General features: G+C 38.2%; 1 protein-coding gene across 10 annotated transcripts in view; it reads right to left on the bottom strand.

Annotated features, from left to right (window-relative positions):
* UTRN (utrophin) overlaps positions 1-15,292 on the bottom strand; it is a 567,941-nt gene that overhangs the window by 61,558 nt on the left and 491,091 nt on the right. For all 10 annotated transcript variants that reach the window (XM_055433618.2, XM_055433617.2, XM_055433621.2 and 7 more), the window contains 2 exons: positions 8,932-9,133; positions 1,888-1,973 (listed from right to left, as the gene is read on the bottom strand). In XM_055433618.2, the coding sequence (XP_055289593.2) occupies positions 1,888-1,973; positions 8,932-9,133 (288 nt within the window). The remainder of the gene's footprint in view (positions 1-1,887; positions 1,974-8,931; positions 9,134-15,292) is intronic.

Below are 15,292 nucleotides of genomic sequence, written 5' to 3'. Positions count from 1 at the left end.
TGGAAAGTGTGTCCACTGTAGTTTGAGTGTATGAGTATATGTACGCCAAAATACCTCCTCAATTGAATGATTATACATTTCAGAAGTATGTGTGAAGGTATCTGTGTAGATAAGAGATTTTTTATATAGCACAGAATTTGGTTTTTGCTCTAAACCTACAGCCAACATGTTGTAACTCTTTTGGCCTTAGATGACTCTCATAATCAGCTTGAAAAATAAAGGGAGGCGGAGGAATTGTTGATCTAGAAAAATAGATCACCATTACATTTTAATAGTATTCATGATAAACTCCGCAGTTGCATTTACACTCTTTTCAGAGTAAGTTGAGCCCCATGACATAACTGTAACTTTCCAACAAACCCTAAATTCTTTCAGGAACACATGAAAACAGCAAATCACAGTTGATTTTAAAAATTCCTTTTCTAATCTGATACACTGATGATTTCATTAACATTTTTCTTTCTCACTCATTATAGTAACAACATTTTTAGCTTTGAAAATGATATCTTTTGACAATTATGATGCTGAAGACAATTTAAATTCTAGATAAAGTGCCACCATGCAAAAGTCTGGGTAAAGATTTTCGCTGCATGGTTTACTGAGTTCTGACTCCATCAAGGCATCTCACCTCCTGATCCTACAATCAGCTTTTCATTTCATACAGATCCACATCTCTTTTCATTGGCATTCTTGTCAAACTGTGTAAGAACAAGCCATCATGATCTAGCCCTGGAATTCAAAATCAAACCACCTCACAGCTGTCCCAGAAAATAAATGTATTTTAACATGTATTCATGTTCAGAGAAGATGCAAAACTAAAATTTATAGAAGCTGAGGTCAAATATTCTCTGTCTGTGGTATCTCCCATTCAAGAAATATCCCCCTCTCCCTCTCTCTCGAAAGTATGGATAGATGTATCTGTACAGAATCACATGAGGCTGTGTAAGACATAATCAAGTAACTCATATTTTATGGATATAATTAAATAAAAAAATTTACAGTAATTAAGAGTTTGGAGACATAGCAGTATTTACTACCATTTATTCAATAACTGCTATTTTAGGTAATTACTTTCAAAGCAAGAATTATTAGTTTCACTCTTCAGTTGAAGATCTGCTAAGTGTCAGCTTCCTGAAATGTAAAATGGGAGTATTCTTACTACCTCTTAGCTGTTGGTATTCAGTGGAATCACCCAGCTACTAAGTGGTAGAGCTGAGATTTGAAGGCAGGTCTTCCTGGCTCCTAAGCCTGTTCATTTCCAAATGCCAAGATGCTGACCTTTTAACTGACAGTTAAAAAATCACCACTGACTTATTTGCTGAATAAAAACAAATATAACAAAAAAAAATTTTTTAATGTACTACTTTCAATTTCTTCACACTATAAAATACAATTATTTGTCTCACTGTAACTATAACAGTTGTAGTCCATCCCTATTTTCTTAAGCATTGGAAATATATGGAAATAGAAAAGGCTGTAGCTTTAGAGTCAGAAAAATCTACACTCTAATTCTAGCTCCACAATTACTGTCTCTGCAGCCTTAGCTAGATTTTTAACCCATCCCCAGCATTATTTTTTTTTCAGCTGGAAAATGGACATCACAAAGCCTATATTATGGGACAATCATTCGAAGAATTAAATGAGATATAATCTGTTCTTACGCCATCAAGGCACCTCACATTTTGATCCTATAAATCAGTTTTCCATTTCATAGAAATCCACATCACGTTGCACTGATACCCTTTGTCTAGCCTAGTACATGTACAGTCAAGGTTTTTTTAAAAATGGGAACCATTACTACTAGCAAATCACAAAAGTAAGTATCCAATAAATTGTTGTTATTATTATTACTAAAAGCAGTACTGGTGGAGGAAGAGTCTTACATACATCTGTATTTTTCTTCTAACAGGCCTTTGGAGAGAGCAATCAATCCAATCTTCAGACTCTGCACTCTTATTTTTCCAGTCCGGCCCCTGAAATTTTAAGAATCTCAATGTGTTAGATGCCTTTAAAACTGTATAGAGTATGCTAATTATTTCTGGATGTCTATTTTCTTGAGGGTAAACCATAAAAAAGCTGCATCTTAATGCAACTTTCTATTCAATTTTACTAATTAATGTTAAGCCCACACCATAAGTTCATGACAAATTGTAACAGTATATTTGACTTAGTCTGGAAGAATATACAGTCTAAAATCACTTTACACAACATACGAACTAGAAAGAACAAAATAAAGCAAAATGAAAGTGCTAATTATAAAGCTAAAAAGATTTCATTTTTATAAACACTGAATTAAAATTTGTTAATAATTATATATACAATATACAAAATAGCTACTGATACATATATAATATGCATGTGGCAATATAGTAAGAAAGGGATGATGATGTAGCTAAAAACAGACGTAAAAAGACTGACTGGAAAATTAGCTCTATATGGAGGGTTTATAACTTGTTGAATACTTAAAACACTTGGTCTGCATTTTTTTTTTTTTTGTAGCTCTGTCAATGTGGTTTCTATAAATTACTACTGCAGTCATAATACTCAATGATCTTAAACACACAGGTGTGCAATCTTTATTTGGGGAAGTATCAAATTACAATTAAATACAAAATGTATTTAATTAACCCTAGGAAACAGCTTCATATTATGCCAGTGAGAGACCATTTCAATTTCACATATACTTTGACTCAAAGAATAACTTTATTTTATGTTTAAAAGCACGGAGTTTTATTTATTTTTTTGTTAAAGAATTTTAACAAAAGTTAAAATCTTTTGTTAAAGTTGTATTTATTCTTTTGTTAAAGAATAAATGAGTTGTTTTATCAGATGTCATGCTGTACTGGATACTGGGGCTGTGGAAAGGAAAATGCAGAAGCTACAAACACTATAACACATGATCCTTGCTGTGAAATAACAGTCTCGAAAAAATAAAAATATAAATGCTGCTATCTTTACTATTTCATATAAACAGGATTAGTTTTCAATTTCAGTTTTTATTGTGAATTTTCTTATGTTTTCCATACACAAGTACAACACATTCAAAACCTATAACTAAATGTTTACATAATTATATGAGTACATAAAATATAGTAATTCATAACATTTAAAAATAGATAAATATTTGTCTCACTTAATTTTAGGTAGTCTTATTGTCAAACTGGATTTAAGTCTGGCTTATTGATATTTTTATTATTAATGCTAATCGATATCTTTCATTCTCAAACTATAAATATTCAAGTAAGTTTCTGTATTCACACTATGACATATAAAGTATAAATTTATAAAAAGGAAAACATGCTTAGGGATTAGTAAAATATATTTTCAAATAGTCCCTTGTGGAAATTCCTTGACTGTCCAGTGGTTAGGACTCTATGCTTTCACAGACGAGGACCCAGATTCAATCCCTCGTTGGGGAACTGAGAGTCTGCAAACCGTAGGGGACAAAAAAAAAAAGGTCCCCTGATAGCCTAGAGTTTATAATCTATATTAAATCATACCCAACAAACATACTGAACCCTTGCTATGTATGTGTACAACATTCAGAATTGACCTATGAAATAACTAATACTTAAATTTTAAAATAAATAAACCCATTATAAGCAGAAATCTACTATATACACATTCCAGTTTCTCACAATTATAGAAATATAGGTTTCAAATTTGCCTTAAACTGAGCCATGCTATGAAGTGTGTTTCTACTTCATATTTTTAAGGTCTTTCCTAATTATCACATGAAAAAAAGACTGTGTCTGTTTTTTACCCTCCAAAACTCAGGAAATTATATTCTCTGAACAATAGACTTGCAGAAAATAACAAAAGGCTGTGCAAATGGACTAGCACATGAATGTGGCTAAGAACAAAGTAAGCCCTTAAGGGGAAAAGAAAAGATCAAACTCATACATATTGGAAGTTGACCCCCAGTCTATGGTGACAGTACAACAAAGGAACACCATCAGGAAGACTATTGAAAATGTCAATCATCCATTCATTGCACCACCAGTGATTATGAAGGCTTACTGAGATCCCAGAGTGATTCTGTGTACCATAAGTGTAAGATACGATTCCTACCCATGACTAGCTGGACAGGTGAGACAAGAAAACAGCTAGAGAATCATAAGGAAATACAAGACCGATCTTATCCACGGAAATAAACAAGTACAAGATCACTGTGGCTGACTAGTCCTTAATGATTGGTGTTTAGCCTAAGTAGTTACTAGCCTCACAACATTTAGAAGATAAGTCTAAAATCAGACATTGAAAGCATGACACGGCTGTACTACCCTGACTAGGAGAAAGCAAATTATCATAGGAAAAGCCCAGACAAGGGGGCAGAGGAAGGGGACGTGAGCACTAAAGTCAAGATTCATCAGGTACAGCAAGAACTTGCATCAAGGGTAAATGACTGATAATGTTGCCCAGGTTATATGGAACCAGATGATAGAGGGCTGTAATATTAAATATGTCGCAGAATTTGAAAGAGAATAGGGGGACAATAAAATTTTTCAGTGAGTGACATAACTCTATATTTCAGTATTTAGTTTTCTGATAGTTTTCATAAGTTCTACCGAAATTAATTCAACCAGAAAGATATGTATTATACCTTATAAATAAAATTATATCCACCTTGGATAGTGGGGAAAATCACTTAGCAATGCATCAAATGAGATTAATATATTCTGCAGGGACAAAAATATTTAAACCAAATAATCCAGACTACTGTTTTAAATCTTGATTTAAATGAATTCGATTTCCATTAAATTTAAAAGGAAGATTGTGGAATTAAGACTTTTTAGCCTAGGAAGATCAAGACTGAGTGAGGCTGTGAACACATAAATGAAATCAATCTTATCTTTATAGTTTATAAGGTACTTTCTAAATATACTAGATCATTTGCCCTTCACAATCACTTATGTATGAGAAGCAGAGCAGATAATTTTATCTCAGTTTTTCATCTGAAAAATTGAGATGCCAAAAATTAAGTGGTTGCCAAGTTGTAAAGCAACCAGAACCAAAAATCTGAATTCTTATCCTCTACAACAGAAGAAAATACTTTTTTTTTTTTTTCAGAAAATTCAGAATATTAGAATGTGGCACATGTTAAAAGCTTAAAGAAACAGCAAACAATATAATTTATAAAGTCCCATTTTTCTGAGATATCGCAGTATAGCAGGAAAAATCAAGTGATCATCAAAAAACATGAATACTAGTTACATATCTACCACTAATATACAGTAGGTAGATGTGGATAAATTGTCTTATCTCATTGGGTCAGTTTCTCAATCAGTAAAACAAGGACAGAATGGAAGATCTTTGAAGTCCTTCCGCTTTCAGAATTCTAGGACCTCCTGTGTGTGCATCATTTGTTATTTCAAGAGCTGGCTGAATATATTTCAAGAGCTGAAAATACCAGGTCTTTTTGCAACATGCTACACAAAGCAATGAAGTTTTATATATATATATATATATATATATATATATAGTTAATAGATGAATGTCAGATTAACTGAAAGAAGAGAAGAGTTTGGTCATGATACCATTTCCAAGGTTCAGACATTTTAGGGGTCCATAATATCCTGGAGTTGGACTGTGAAGAAAGCTGAGCACCGAAGAATTGATGCTTTTGAACTGTGGTGTTGGAGAAGGCTCTTGAGAGTCCCTTGGACTGCAAAGAGATCCAACTAGTCCATCTAAAGGAGATCAGTCCTGGGTGTTGATTGGAAGGACTGATGCTGAAGCTGAAATTAATACTTTGGCCATCTGATGCGAAGAGTTGACTCATTGGAAAAGACCCTGATGCTGGGAGGGATTGGGGGCAGGAGGAGAAGGGGACGACAGAGGATGAGATGGCTGGATGGCATCACCGACTTGATGGACATGAGTTTGAGTGCACTCCGGGAGTTGGTGATGGACGGGGAGGCCTGGCGTGCTGTGATTCATGGGGTTGCAAAGAGTCAGACACGACTGAGCAACTGAACTGAATATCCTGGTGCGCTGGATGCAGTAGATCACAGTTCTGTCAGTTTCTCAAAGGAAACTAATGACTTGAAAACAGCTAATAAGTCTTGTCTGAAGTGAACTGAAAGTCACTTACTCATGTCTGACTTTTTGTGACCCCATGGCCTATACAGGCCATGGAATTCTCCAGGCCAGAATACTGCAGTAGGTAACCTTTCTCTACTTCAGGGGATCTTCTCAACCCAGGGATTGAATCCAGGTCTTCAGCATTGCAGGAGGAATTTTTACTAGCTGAGCCACAAAGGAAGCCCAATATCTCTTATTTAGATAAATGAATAAGTCACAGTTGCTACATAAATTTGGGTAATTAACTCTGGCTATCGGAATCGACCATCAGAGTAACTGTTTTTTCCTTGGGTGAATTAGTGGCATTTCTCTTCAAAATGGAAAACTCAACTGAATGGCCACTGCGCTAACCCAGCATGATTGTTGCAGTTTCTTTGGCATGCTGTTGTTGTTCAGTTGCTAAGTCATGTCCATCTCTTTAATGTCTCCTTGAGTTTGCTCAAACTCATGCCCATTGAGTCGGTGATGCCATCCAACCATCTCATCCTCTGTCACCCTCTTCTCCTCCTGCCTTCAATCTTTCCCAGCATCAGGGTCTTTCCCAATGAGTCAGCTCTTCACATCAGGTGGCCAAAGTATTGGAACTTCAGTCTCAGTATCAGTCCTTCCAGGGAATATTCAGAGTTGATTTTCTTTAGGATTGACTGGTTTGATCTCCTTGCAGTCCAAGGGATTCTCAAGAGTCAAGGACTCTCTTTAGCATGAAGGGGATAAATCCTAAAAGCTCTTCTCTTTTAAAAAGGAGAATTTCAAAATACTGTCTTTCTAAATAAGAAATACTTATCTCTGTGTTGCATTTCTCATGTGTTCACATTTGATGGTAGAAAGTGATAATATGCCAAAATTTAACTCCCTGGAATATGAATCACAACATTTCACACACTACTTCCTTCCCAACTAAGTGGCACTATTCCCTTTGGGCAGTCCAGTGAAAACAGCATATGTACATGTTATGGGCTAAGCTACATTCCCCTAAAGTTGATATGTTTCAGTCCTAACTCCCAGTACCTCAAGATGCAACAATAAATGGGGAGTCTTAAAACTGGCAATTAAGTTAAAATAAAGCACATAGGGTGGGCTCTAATCCACTATGATTAGAGTTCTTAAAGAATATTAGGACACAGACACACACAGAAGAAAAACCACGTGAGGACACAAGGAGATGACAGCCATCTAAAAGCCAAGGAAAGAGGCTTCAGAAGAAATCAGCCCTGCTGACATCCTGAGTTTGGACTTTTAGCCTCCAGGACTGTGAGAAATAAATTTCTGTTGTTTAAGCTACCTAGGCTGTGCTGTGATACTTTGTTACGGCAGCCCAAGCTGACTAATACAGTGTGTTAGAGTCACAGATAATGCCGAAAGGAGGGCAATTTAACATCTTCTCCAGTTCTTCCTTACAATATAGATCAAAATGCACACCTCTACCATACTGCATAGAGCTAATGAAGTTCTTAACTATAGCTTTCTGGGACATAAAATTAAGTGATAAGCTTTGTAGATAAAACACCTAATTGATCAGTTATTTCAGTGAATTTACTACAGAAAATGTCTCTTACAGGTTTAAAAAAGTTGAAGATCAACTTAACAGTGAATTAATGCTAACAGTCATGTTTTATCCTAGAAGTATAAAAATTGGAGTTAAAATGAAATGTATTAAAATGTATTAGACAAGGAGATAGCAAAGCCCATGTCCATCATGGTAATGGAGATTCATGCTATCTATTCTTCAGTGAGTTTCTTAAGAGCTCTCAACCACACAATGGTGATTTGATTATTAAAAAAGGCTTTGTTATGATATTCATAAGTCATGAAAGATAAAAGATTTTTCTAACCAAAAGAATAAATGAAATTTTAATTAAATCATCCTGAAAGCTATTGTAACTATCATTTACTTCTTATACAGAATCAATCAGCTGCTTGCATTTATGAACTATCATCTATTTTCTTTCACTCTAAATCAAATAAAAAACTGATAAGCACAAATTTTCATATAGCTAATTAATGGAAAATAACTTTCAGAGTCTGAGAGAAAAACAAAAGTTCTAATTTTCTTATTTCATCATTGCATACTTTAACCCCCTACCAGAAGAATGAATAATTCCTAATGTTTCAGAAATGTCAGCCCACAGCAGGGCTTTCTAGAACTGATTATTTCACAAATGCATTGTCACATTCAAGAAAGTCAAATTAATGGCAAATGAGTCATGCTGGAAGTAGGGAGTGCTCTCTATATAACACAGAGTATCTAATTAAATTACAGATATTAGAGTGGCCTAAAGCAAGAGTCGGACACGACTGAGCGACTGAACTGAACTGAAAGCATAAGTTATTTAAAACACAATATATACACATAACCACAACTGCAATAAATAAAGCCAATACCAAAAGAGAAATTAAATCCTTTTAACTGCCATCCAAATTGCTCTTAAGTAGTCATACAAAAAAATGCAGAGTGGATTATTATGAACCAATAAATTTGCCAACTCAAAACAATAAATATTAAATTTTTTCTTTTGAAAAAATACTATAAAAAATTGAGGAAGGAAATCAGACTTTTCATTAGGTTTCCTCTAGCATGGAGACTAAAAACACTACAGAGTTGACAATCTTTATAAACTGAAGCAAGATCTTAAAATCACAGATGGACATTCTTTTTTGTTCCATTGTTGGTTAAGAACTCAACTTTTGGAAAGTCATCCCTTCTCAACAATTAACATAAATATTTCCACTGGGAAAAGTACTTTGAAAGTACTTTCTTAAAAATTCAGTTACAAAAATTTAGATATTTTACATCGTCAAAAAATTTCATCCAATGATTATATTTTAATGGAAAAAATGCAAACTTACGTATCATATACATTAAGTAGCCAGTTGAGACACATATCCACGCAGAGAGGAACGTTGACCAGATTCTTATGCATTTGTTCAAGACCATCATAAGTTGTTGTCAGACAGTTGATGACATCTGGAACACTAAGAAGCTGATCATTTTGGTTCAGTTTGTGCTGTTCAAAAACTTCGTTTGTTGTATTCAACTCTAAGAGATCCACTAATCAGGTGAGAAAAAAAGAATATGTACAGTCACTACATTACAGAACAACACTGAAACAAAGTTACTTCCAGTCTTGAGTTTTTAGCTTGATTCTTCAATTTAAGAATCTATCCTTTTTACTAATTTCAACTTTTAAAAAATAAATGGCATTTCCATTCTTACATCTCTAAACTCTCCTTTTATCTGCATCTCTTATCTTCACACTTTTGAATCTATACTCTTGACACTTCTCAATATGACCTCATTTTTCACTCTATAGAATATTAGTTTTTCCTACTTTATTTTTCTGGTTTTCCTCTTCAGCCTCTTTGTACTTTTGAATGTGAAGTGAAGTGAAAAAGTGAAGTTGTTCAGTCGTGTCCGACTCTTTGCGATCCCATGGGCTGTAGCCCACCAGGCTCCTCAGTCCATGGAATCTTCCAGGCAAGAGTACTGGAGTGGGTTGCCATTTCCTTCTCCAGGGGATCTGCCCAACCCAGGGATCGAACCCGGGTCTCCCACACTGCAGGCAGACACTTTACCGTCTGAGCCAATGTAGGAAAGCATAAATCTCTAAATCTATTCCTTTTGGGGTGTGTGTGTGTGTGTGTGTGTGTGTGTGTGTGTGCGCGCGCACTCAGTCGCTCAGTTGTGTCTGCCTCTTTGTGACCCCATGGACTGTAGTGCACCAGGCCTCTCTACTCATGGCATTTTCTAGGCAAGAATACTGGAGCGGATTGCCATTTCCTAACTGTAACAGATACAGAGATATTCCCAACCCAGAGATCTAACCCGAGTCTCCTGCATCTCCTGCATTGGCAGGCGGATTCTTCACCACAGTACCACCTGGGAAGCTCTGTTCCTTATGGTAGAACATCTAGAATATGACACTGTTCTTTTTCAAACTCCTGAGAACAGCCCACTCACCACTCTCCCGTTCATTCTTTATAGCACTGTGAAACTGATCATTCGTAAATAGTTTCTCCACATGCACATCATTAAATACAAAGTTCACTGAAGATATTTAGTTCCTAAAACAGGTTCTGTAGAAAAATAAGAGCTCTCCACTGCCTACTGAGTCAACCCTTTTCTATTTCTAAGTTGCTTCAGTTGTGTCCAATTCTTTGCAATCCTATGGACAGTAGCCTGCCAGACTCTTCTGTCCATGGGATTCTCCAGGCAAGAATACTGGAGTGGGTTGCTGTGCCCTCCTCCTGGAGATCTTCCCAACCCAGGGATCAAACCCATGTCTCTTGTTGTCTCCTGCATTGTCAAGTGGGTTCTTTATCACTAGCACCACCTGGGAAGCCCAAGCCTAATTTATAAGGCCCTCAAAATCTGGCCCCAACCTGGTTTGCTTTCCATGACACTTTGGCAAATATGTAACTTGTAACTAAGTAGGGGTAAAAGAGGCTCACAGGCCAGGACCCCCAGCCATGACTCTTCATGTATTTGCTTCCACTGCTTCTTCTTCAAGGGCGGAACCTCGACATGGGCATGACTGGTGCTAAAGCATGCAGGGTGGGCACAGAGGAGAAAGTAGAAGAGCCCTGCTCTCAAAGATCACCAGTCTGAGAAGGAGGATAAGCATTCTGATAACTTTACTGAAAATGCCCTAAGAGAAGACATCAATTTCTATGAGAGCTATTAATGCTAGGGGAGTAGAGGCAGCCTAGAAAAAGCTCCCTGGGAAGGTGGGATTTGAAATGGACCTTAAACAATAGATAAGATACAAGAGATCCATGTAAAGCAGGGAAAGAAATCCAGGAAGAGAAAATTGCTTGAGAAAACATAAGAATTCAAAGAAGTCTGCTGCTGCTGTTGCTAAGTCGCTTCAGTCATGTCCGACTCTGTGCGACCCCATAGACCGCAGCCCACCAGGTTCTGCCGTCCTTGGGATTCTCCAGGCAAGAACACTGGAGTGGGTTGCCATTTCCTTCTCCAATGCATGAAAGTGAAACGTGAAAGTGAAGTCGCTCAGTCGTGTCCGACTCTTAGCGACCCCATGGACTGCAGCCTACCAGGCTCCTCCATCCATGGGATTTTCTAGGCAAGAGTACTGGAGTGGCTTGCATTGCCTTCTCCGCCGCAAAGTCTAGGCAGTTCCAAAAAATTATGACGGCAGTATGGATGGTATGTGTTCACACACTGGGTGGCATATGGTTACTGTGAGGCAGTCACACAGAGGGGCAGGCCATGTTGGCCCAGGGGAGGCCCTCCAAGGCCAAGAAGAAGAGTTTGGACAAATAGAAGAACTTTACATGATCTGTTCTTTTAATTCATTTTGAGTCAATCATTAGCCAACTGAAAATCAGAAAACATGTTAGATTATCAAACTACCACATATCTATACATTTATTGAGTATGGAGATGATGTCTAAATATAAACCTGTAGGTTTGGAAAGTTACAGAACCCATGTGAACTTAAGGTTTGCTCAGGGAAACTACTGCATTATAAAATTCCCCTATCGCCATACTTAACTTTTTAACGTTAAAAAAGTAAGCTTCAGAAAACTTTTTTTTTATATGTAAACAACAATTTTCTTTTTGCATGATACAAAATTGTTCCCTCAAAAAATGACCTATGTTGGCAGTTTAATAAAACAAACAGCTTCCTTTGTATTTTTGTTTTTAACCACTAAATAACCACTAATTTTGAATTTTTAAAGACATTTATGAAATGTGTCTACTCTAGCTGCTTAAACATCATAGAATGATTTATTTTTTTCCCTAAGCTATCTACAGTGGAAAAGAACTGCTTTAAAATTGCAAAGATTAAAATGATTTCTAAATCAAAAGAGAAGTCATTTCTTTCAACAGAGAGCAAGAATATAAAACACACACATCTAGATAAAAGACGAATCCATTTCCTTCAGAGAGTAAAATTTCAGCTAATTACAAAAGTAACCTGTGTAAGTATCACATGCATTCTAGATGGTGTCAGGAAAAAACATAAGAACCATCCAGAATTTTCATCGTCATTTTTACCCCATTTCTTGGCACTGTACACTATTTTCAATTATAACCTTGAAGAGGACAGGAGTGAAATTCAAATTTGTTCTTCAGAGTGCTTAACAAAGAGAAGTGCATAATAAACGACAGAGCCATAGAACTATAATTCCACACAGATATAGAGAAACATATTCAAATACTGCCAAAATGTTCTAAGTTTTCTGAATTCCAACACTAATTCTGCCAGCAGCACAGTACTGCTATTACATTCCCACATGGCATGAAGTGACAAAAGACCAAATTCCAAAAAGACCATTTCCTGGATCAGGTTGTCCTTGAATTTCTTCTAGAAAAGCCTCCTTTGTGATATACTTTGTAGCTGTGACAGTGATTTGCCACACCCCACAGACTAGCATGTCTTCAATTTTTAGTGATTTATTCTGACACTTTACCTTAGTGCCTAAGCCAGGAATACATCTCCCTGAAGTGTGTCACATTTAGGTACCTTTAACGACAGACTACATTTAAAGCACGGAAAATGATGATTTTCTTTTTTCAAAGAGAGACAAATGACAGCTCAGTCATGCAGCAAATGAAATAAACAGAAGAATCATTTTCTACCAACTTTAAGGCTTTTCTTTAAACCCACAATGAAGCAAAGGGGGTTGAATGGAACTGGATCACCTTTCTTCGGTTCTGCAAAAACACACACTGTGTAGCATCCGACCTTGGGCTTCTATGACTCTCCTCCTCTTGAAATGTTTAACCATCCCTTCGTCGCACCCTTCCCCAGACATCTCGGAAGTGTCAGTGGTGCTCAAGGTCTCACGTCTGCCCTTTTCCTCTTAAGCCTGATGCTCTCATTCACTTTCATTACAGCAGTGATTACTTCTCTCTAGAAGACTCTAGATTCTCTTTCTCATCTCCTGTTGTATATCCGATCCACATTCCTGCTGCTTTGTTCCCAATCGGAGCTATACTATCTTCTTCCAGGAATCTCCACCTTAATACGTGCAAATAAAGGTCTTGCTTTTCATGACATAGAAATCCAGAGATGGTTAGATAGGATCACTGACTTAATGGACATGAATTTGAGCAAACCCTGGGAGATAGTGGAGGACAGAGGAGTCTGCCGTGCTACAGTCCATGGGGCCGCAAAGAGTTAGACACGACACGAGTTAGTGACTGAACAACAAGGCTGTTACTACCGTCCACAGATCATCAGTCTGTAACTCCCGAGATACCCTAACACTTTCTTTTCACTCTCTGCAATCTATCAAGTACCAAATCCCCCAGTCCTTAGTTGTCCCTCCTCCTCACAAATCTGTGTTCTCATCTCCCCTCCAACGCTCAGCTTTCACCTGAGCTCGCTCTTGTCCTCTGTCCCCTTGGTACTTTGATCTTAGATATCGCCTGACACATACATCCACAAGTGGCTCTATCTCCTAACTTATGCAAAACAGAAGGCATTCAATAGTACCTCAGTCTACAAAGAAAATATCCAGACATCAAATATAACACTGTGAGAGTCTGAAGAACAAACAACTGTCACATTAGGAAAGAACTCAATCTATGAGATGCAAAATCAGGAGTGACCTAATTTGGAGTAGAGTAGCCAAGAAAGCCTGGTTAGAGATGCATGACAGTTAAACTAGGGCCTAAAAAGAAAGAGAATGAGCTCTTCAGGCAGGAGGGGCAGAAAACAGAGCTTGCCCTTTCAGCATCCACTCGAACTACGCGAGTCCACTGTGGCCCATGATGAATGAGGAGAATGGAGAGACTGGCCAAGGTAAAGGCCCTTCCATGCAGAGGGCAGCAAGACCTGCTGTAAGCAGGGGGGTTGTGTCTGAATTTACATTCCTTGAGTGTGGGAACCAAGTCTCTATTGTTTTATCCCCTGCCCAATCTTGGAGCCCAATAAATGAAAGAACAGTGGTAGCAACCACAGTATGCCCTCTTTGTGAGGACACTATGCTGGCCGGAGATTTACACAGAAAGACAGACAACTGTTGGCTCAAAGCAGGTGTTGATGCAGACGGCCTCACATTATCTGTCACACAAAGGCACGCGAGGGGCGCTCGGTGGGAGAGAAAGTCGTTACAGGCCATCATAAAGTTCTGGAAAAGCTGGAGGCAGGTGGGATTAGCTTGTAAATGTTTCCAAAGGAAGTAAATTTTTAACAGCATTGGAAGGGAATAAAGGGTTGCAGACGATTGCAGAGGAAGGGTCAAGGCATTTCGAGTAAACAGAAAAGATGGGAGAGGAAGGAGCAGATTAATCATAAACAGGCGAGCCGGACTAGGGGCGCCAAGGCCCCACTAGGAGCTCAATGCGGGCAGAGACAGCTGAGAAAGTGGAAGCCAGGTGGCCCTGAGGACATCACCTCGAACGTTCACAATCAAACACAACCCAGCCCATTTCTGAGTGAGTGTCACTAAAGGTCATTTAGTTTAAAGGTGGGAGGCATGTCTCTTCTGCTCCTCTCCAGTTTGAAGGGATGAGTTGAAGGAGAGAGTTTTTTCCTTAGGACTCAGAGAACCCACAGAATTAAACAAGTAAATGTGTTTAATCTGTTTATCTGCCCATAAGTATTACTGAAATCTGTACCTGTGTTCACAGTGATACAAAGCCATCTCCTGTCAGCGGAGAGGGTTCCCTGATAGCTCAGTTGGTAAAGAATCCGCCTGCAACGCAGGAGACCCTGGTTCAATTCCTGAGTCAGGAAGATCCCCTGGAGAAGGGAAAGGCTGCCCACTCCAGTATTCTTGGGTTTCCCTCGTGGCTCAGCTGGTAAAGAATCCGTCTGCAATGCAGGAGACCTGGGTTCAATCCCTGGGTTGGAAAGATCCCCTGGAGAAGGGAAAGGCTGCCCACTGCAGTATTGTTGTGGCTGTCATCTGTCCTCATTCTACAGCTCATCCAGCCTGAGAAGTCCTTCCAGGTCTGTCAGCTGGACACCAGACCTGCAGCTGAGCCTCTTTCAAAACTGCTGGCACCCTGGCCCGACTGAGCTCCCTAAAATCCCTTCTGTGTGCTCCCAATTCACTTCCTATTCCCTTCCGGCTGAACATACAGATCACCAGCCAGAGTGTGCAGGCTTTCTATTTGGGAACTGGTCATTCTGCCATCCTTGCTGTGACTGCTACAATCTGTCAATCATCTTTGGTGCTCCGAGGATGATGGACTTCCAGGCCATGTCAGCCTCTTGCCCATCGCCTCACTTGG

The sequence above is a fragment of the Moschus berezovskii genome, chromosome 10, assembly GCF_049115385.1.
Source record: "Moschus berezovskii isolate FMDL1 chromosome 10, NW_MosBer_1.0, whole genome shotgun sequence".
NCBI lineage: Eukaryota > Metazoa > Chordata > Mammalia > Artiodactyla > Moschidae > Moschus > Moschus berezovskii.
This window is presented reverse-complemented; position numbering and strand designations above follow the sequence as displayed.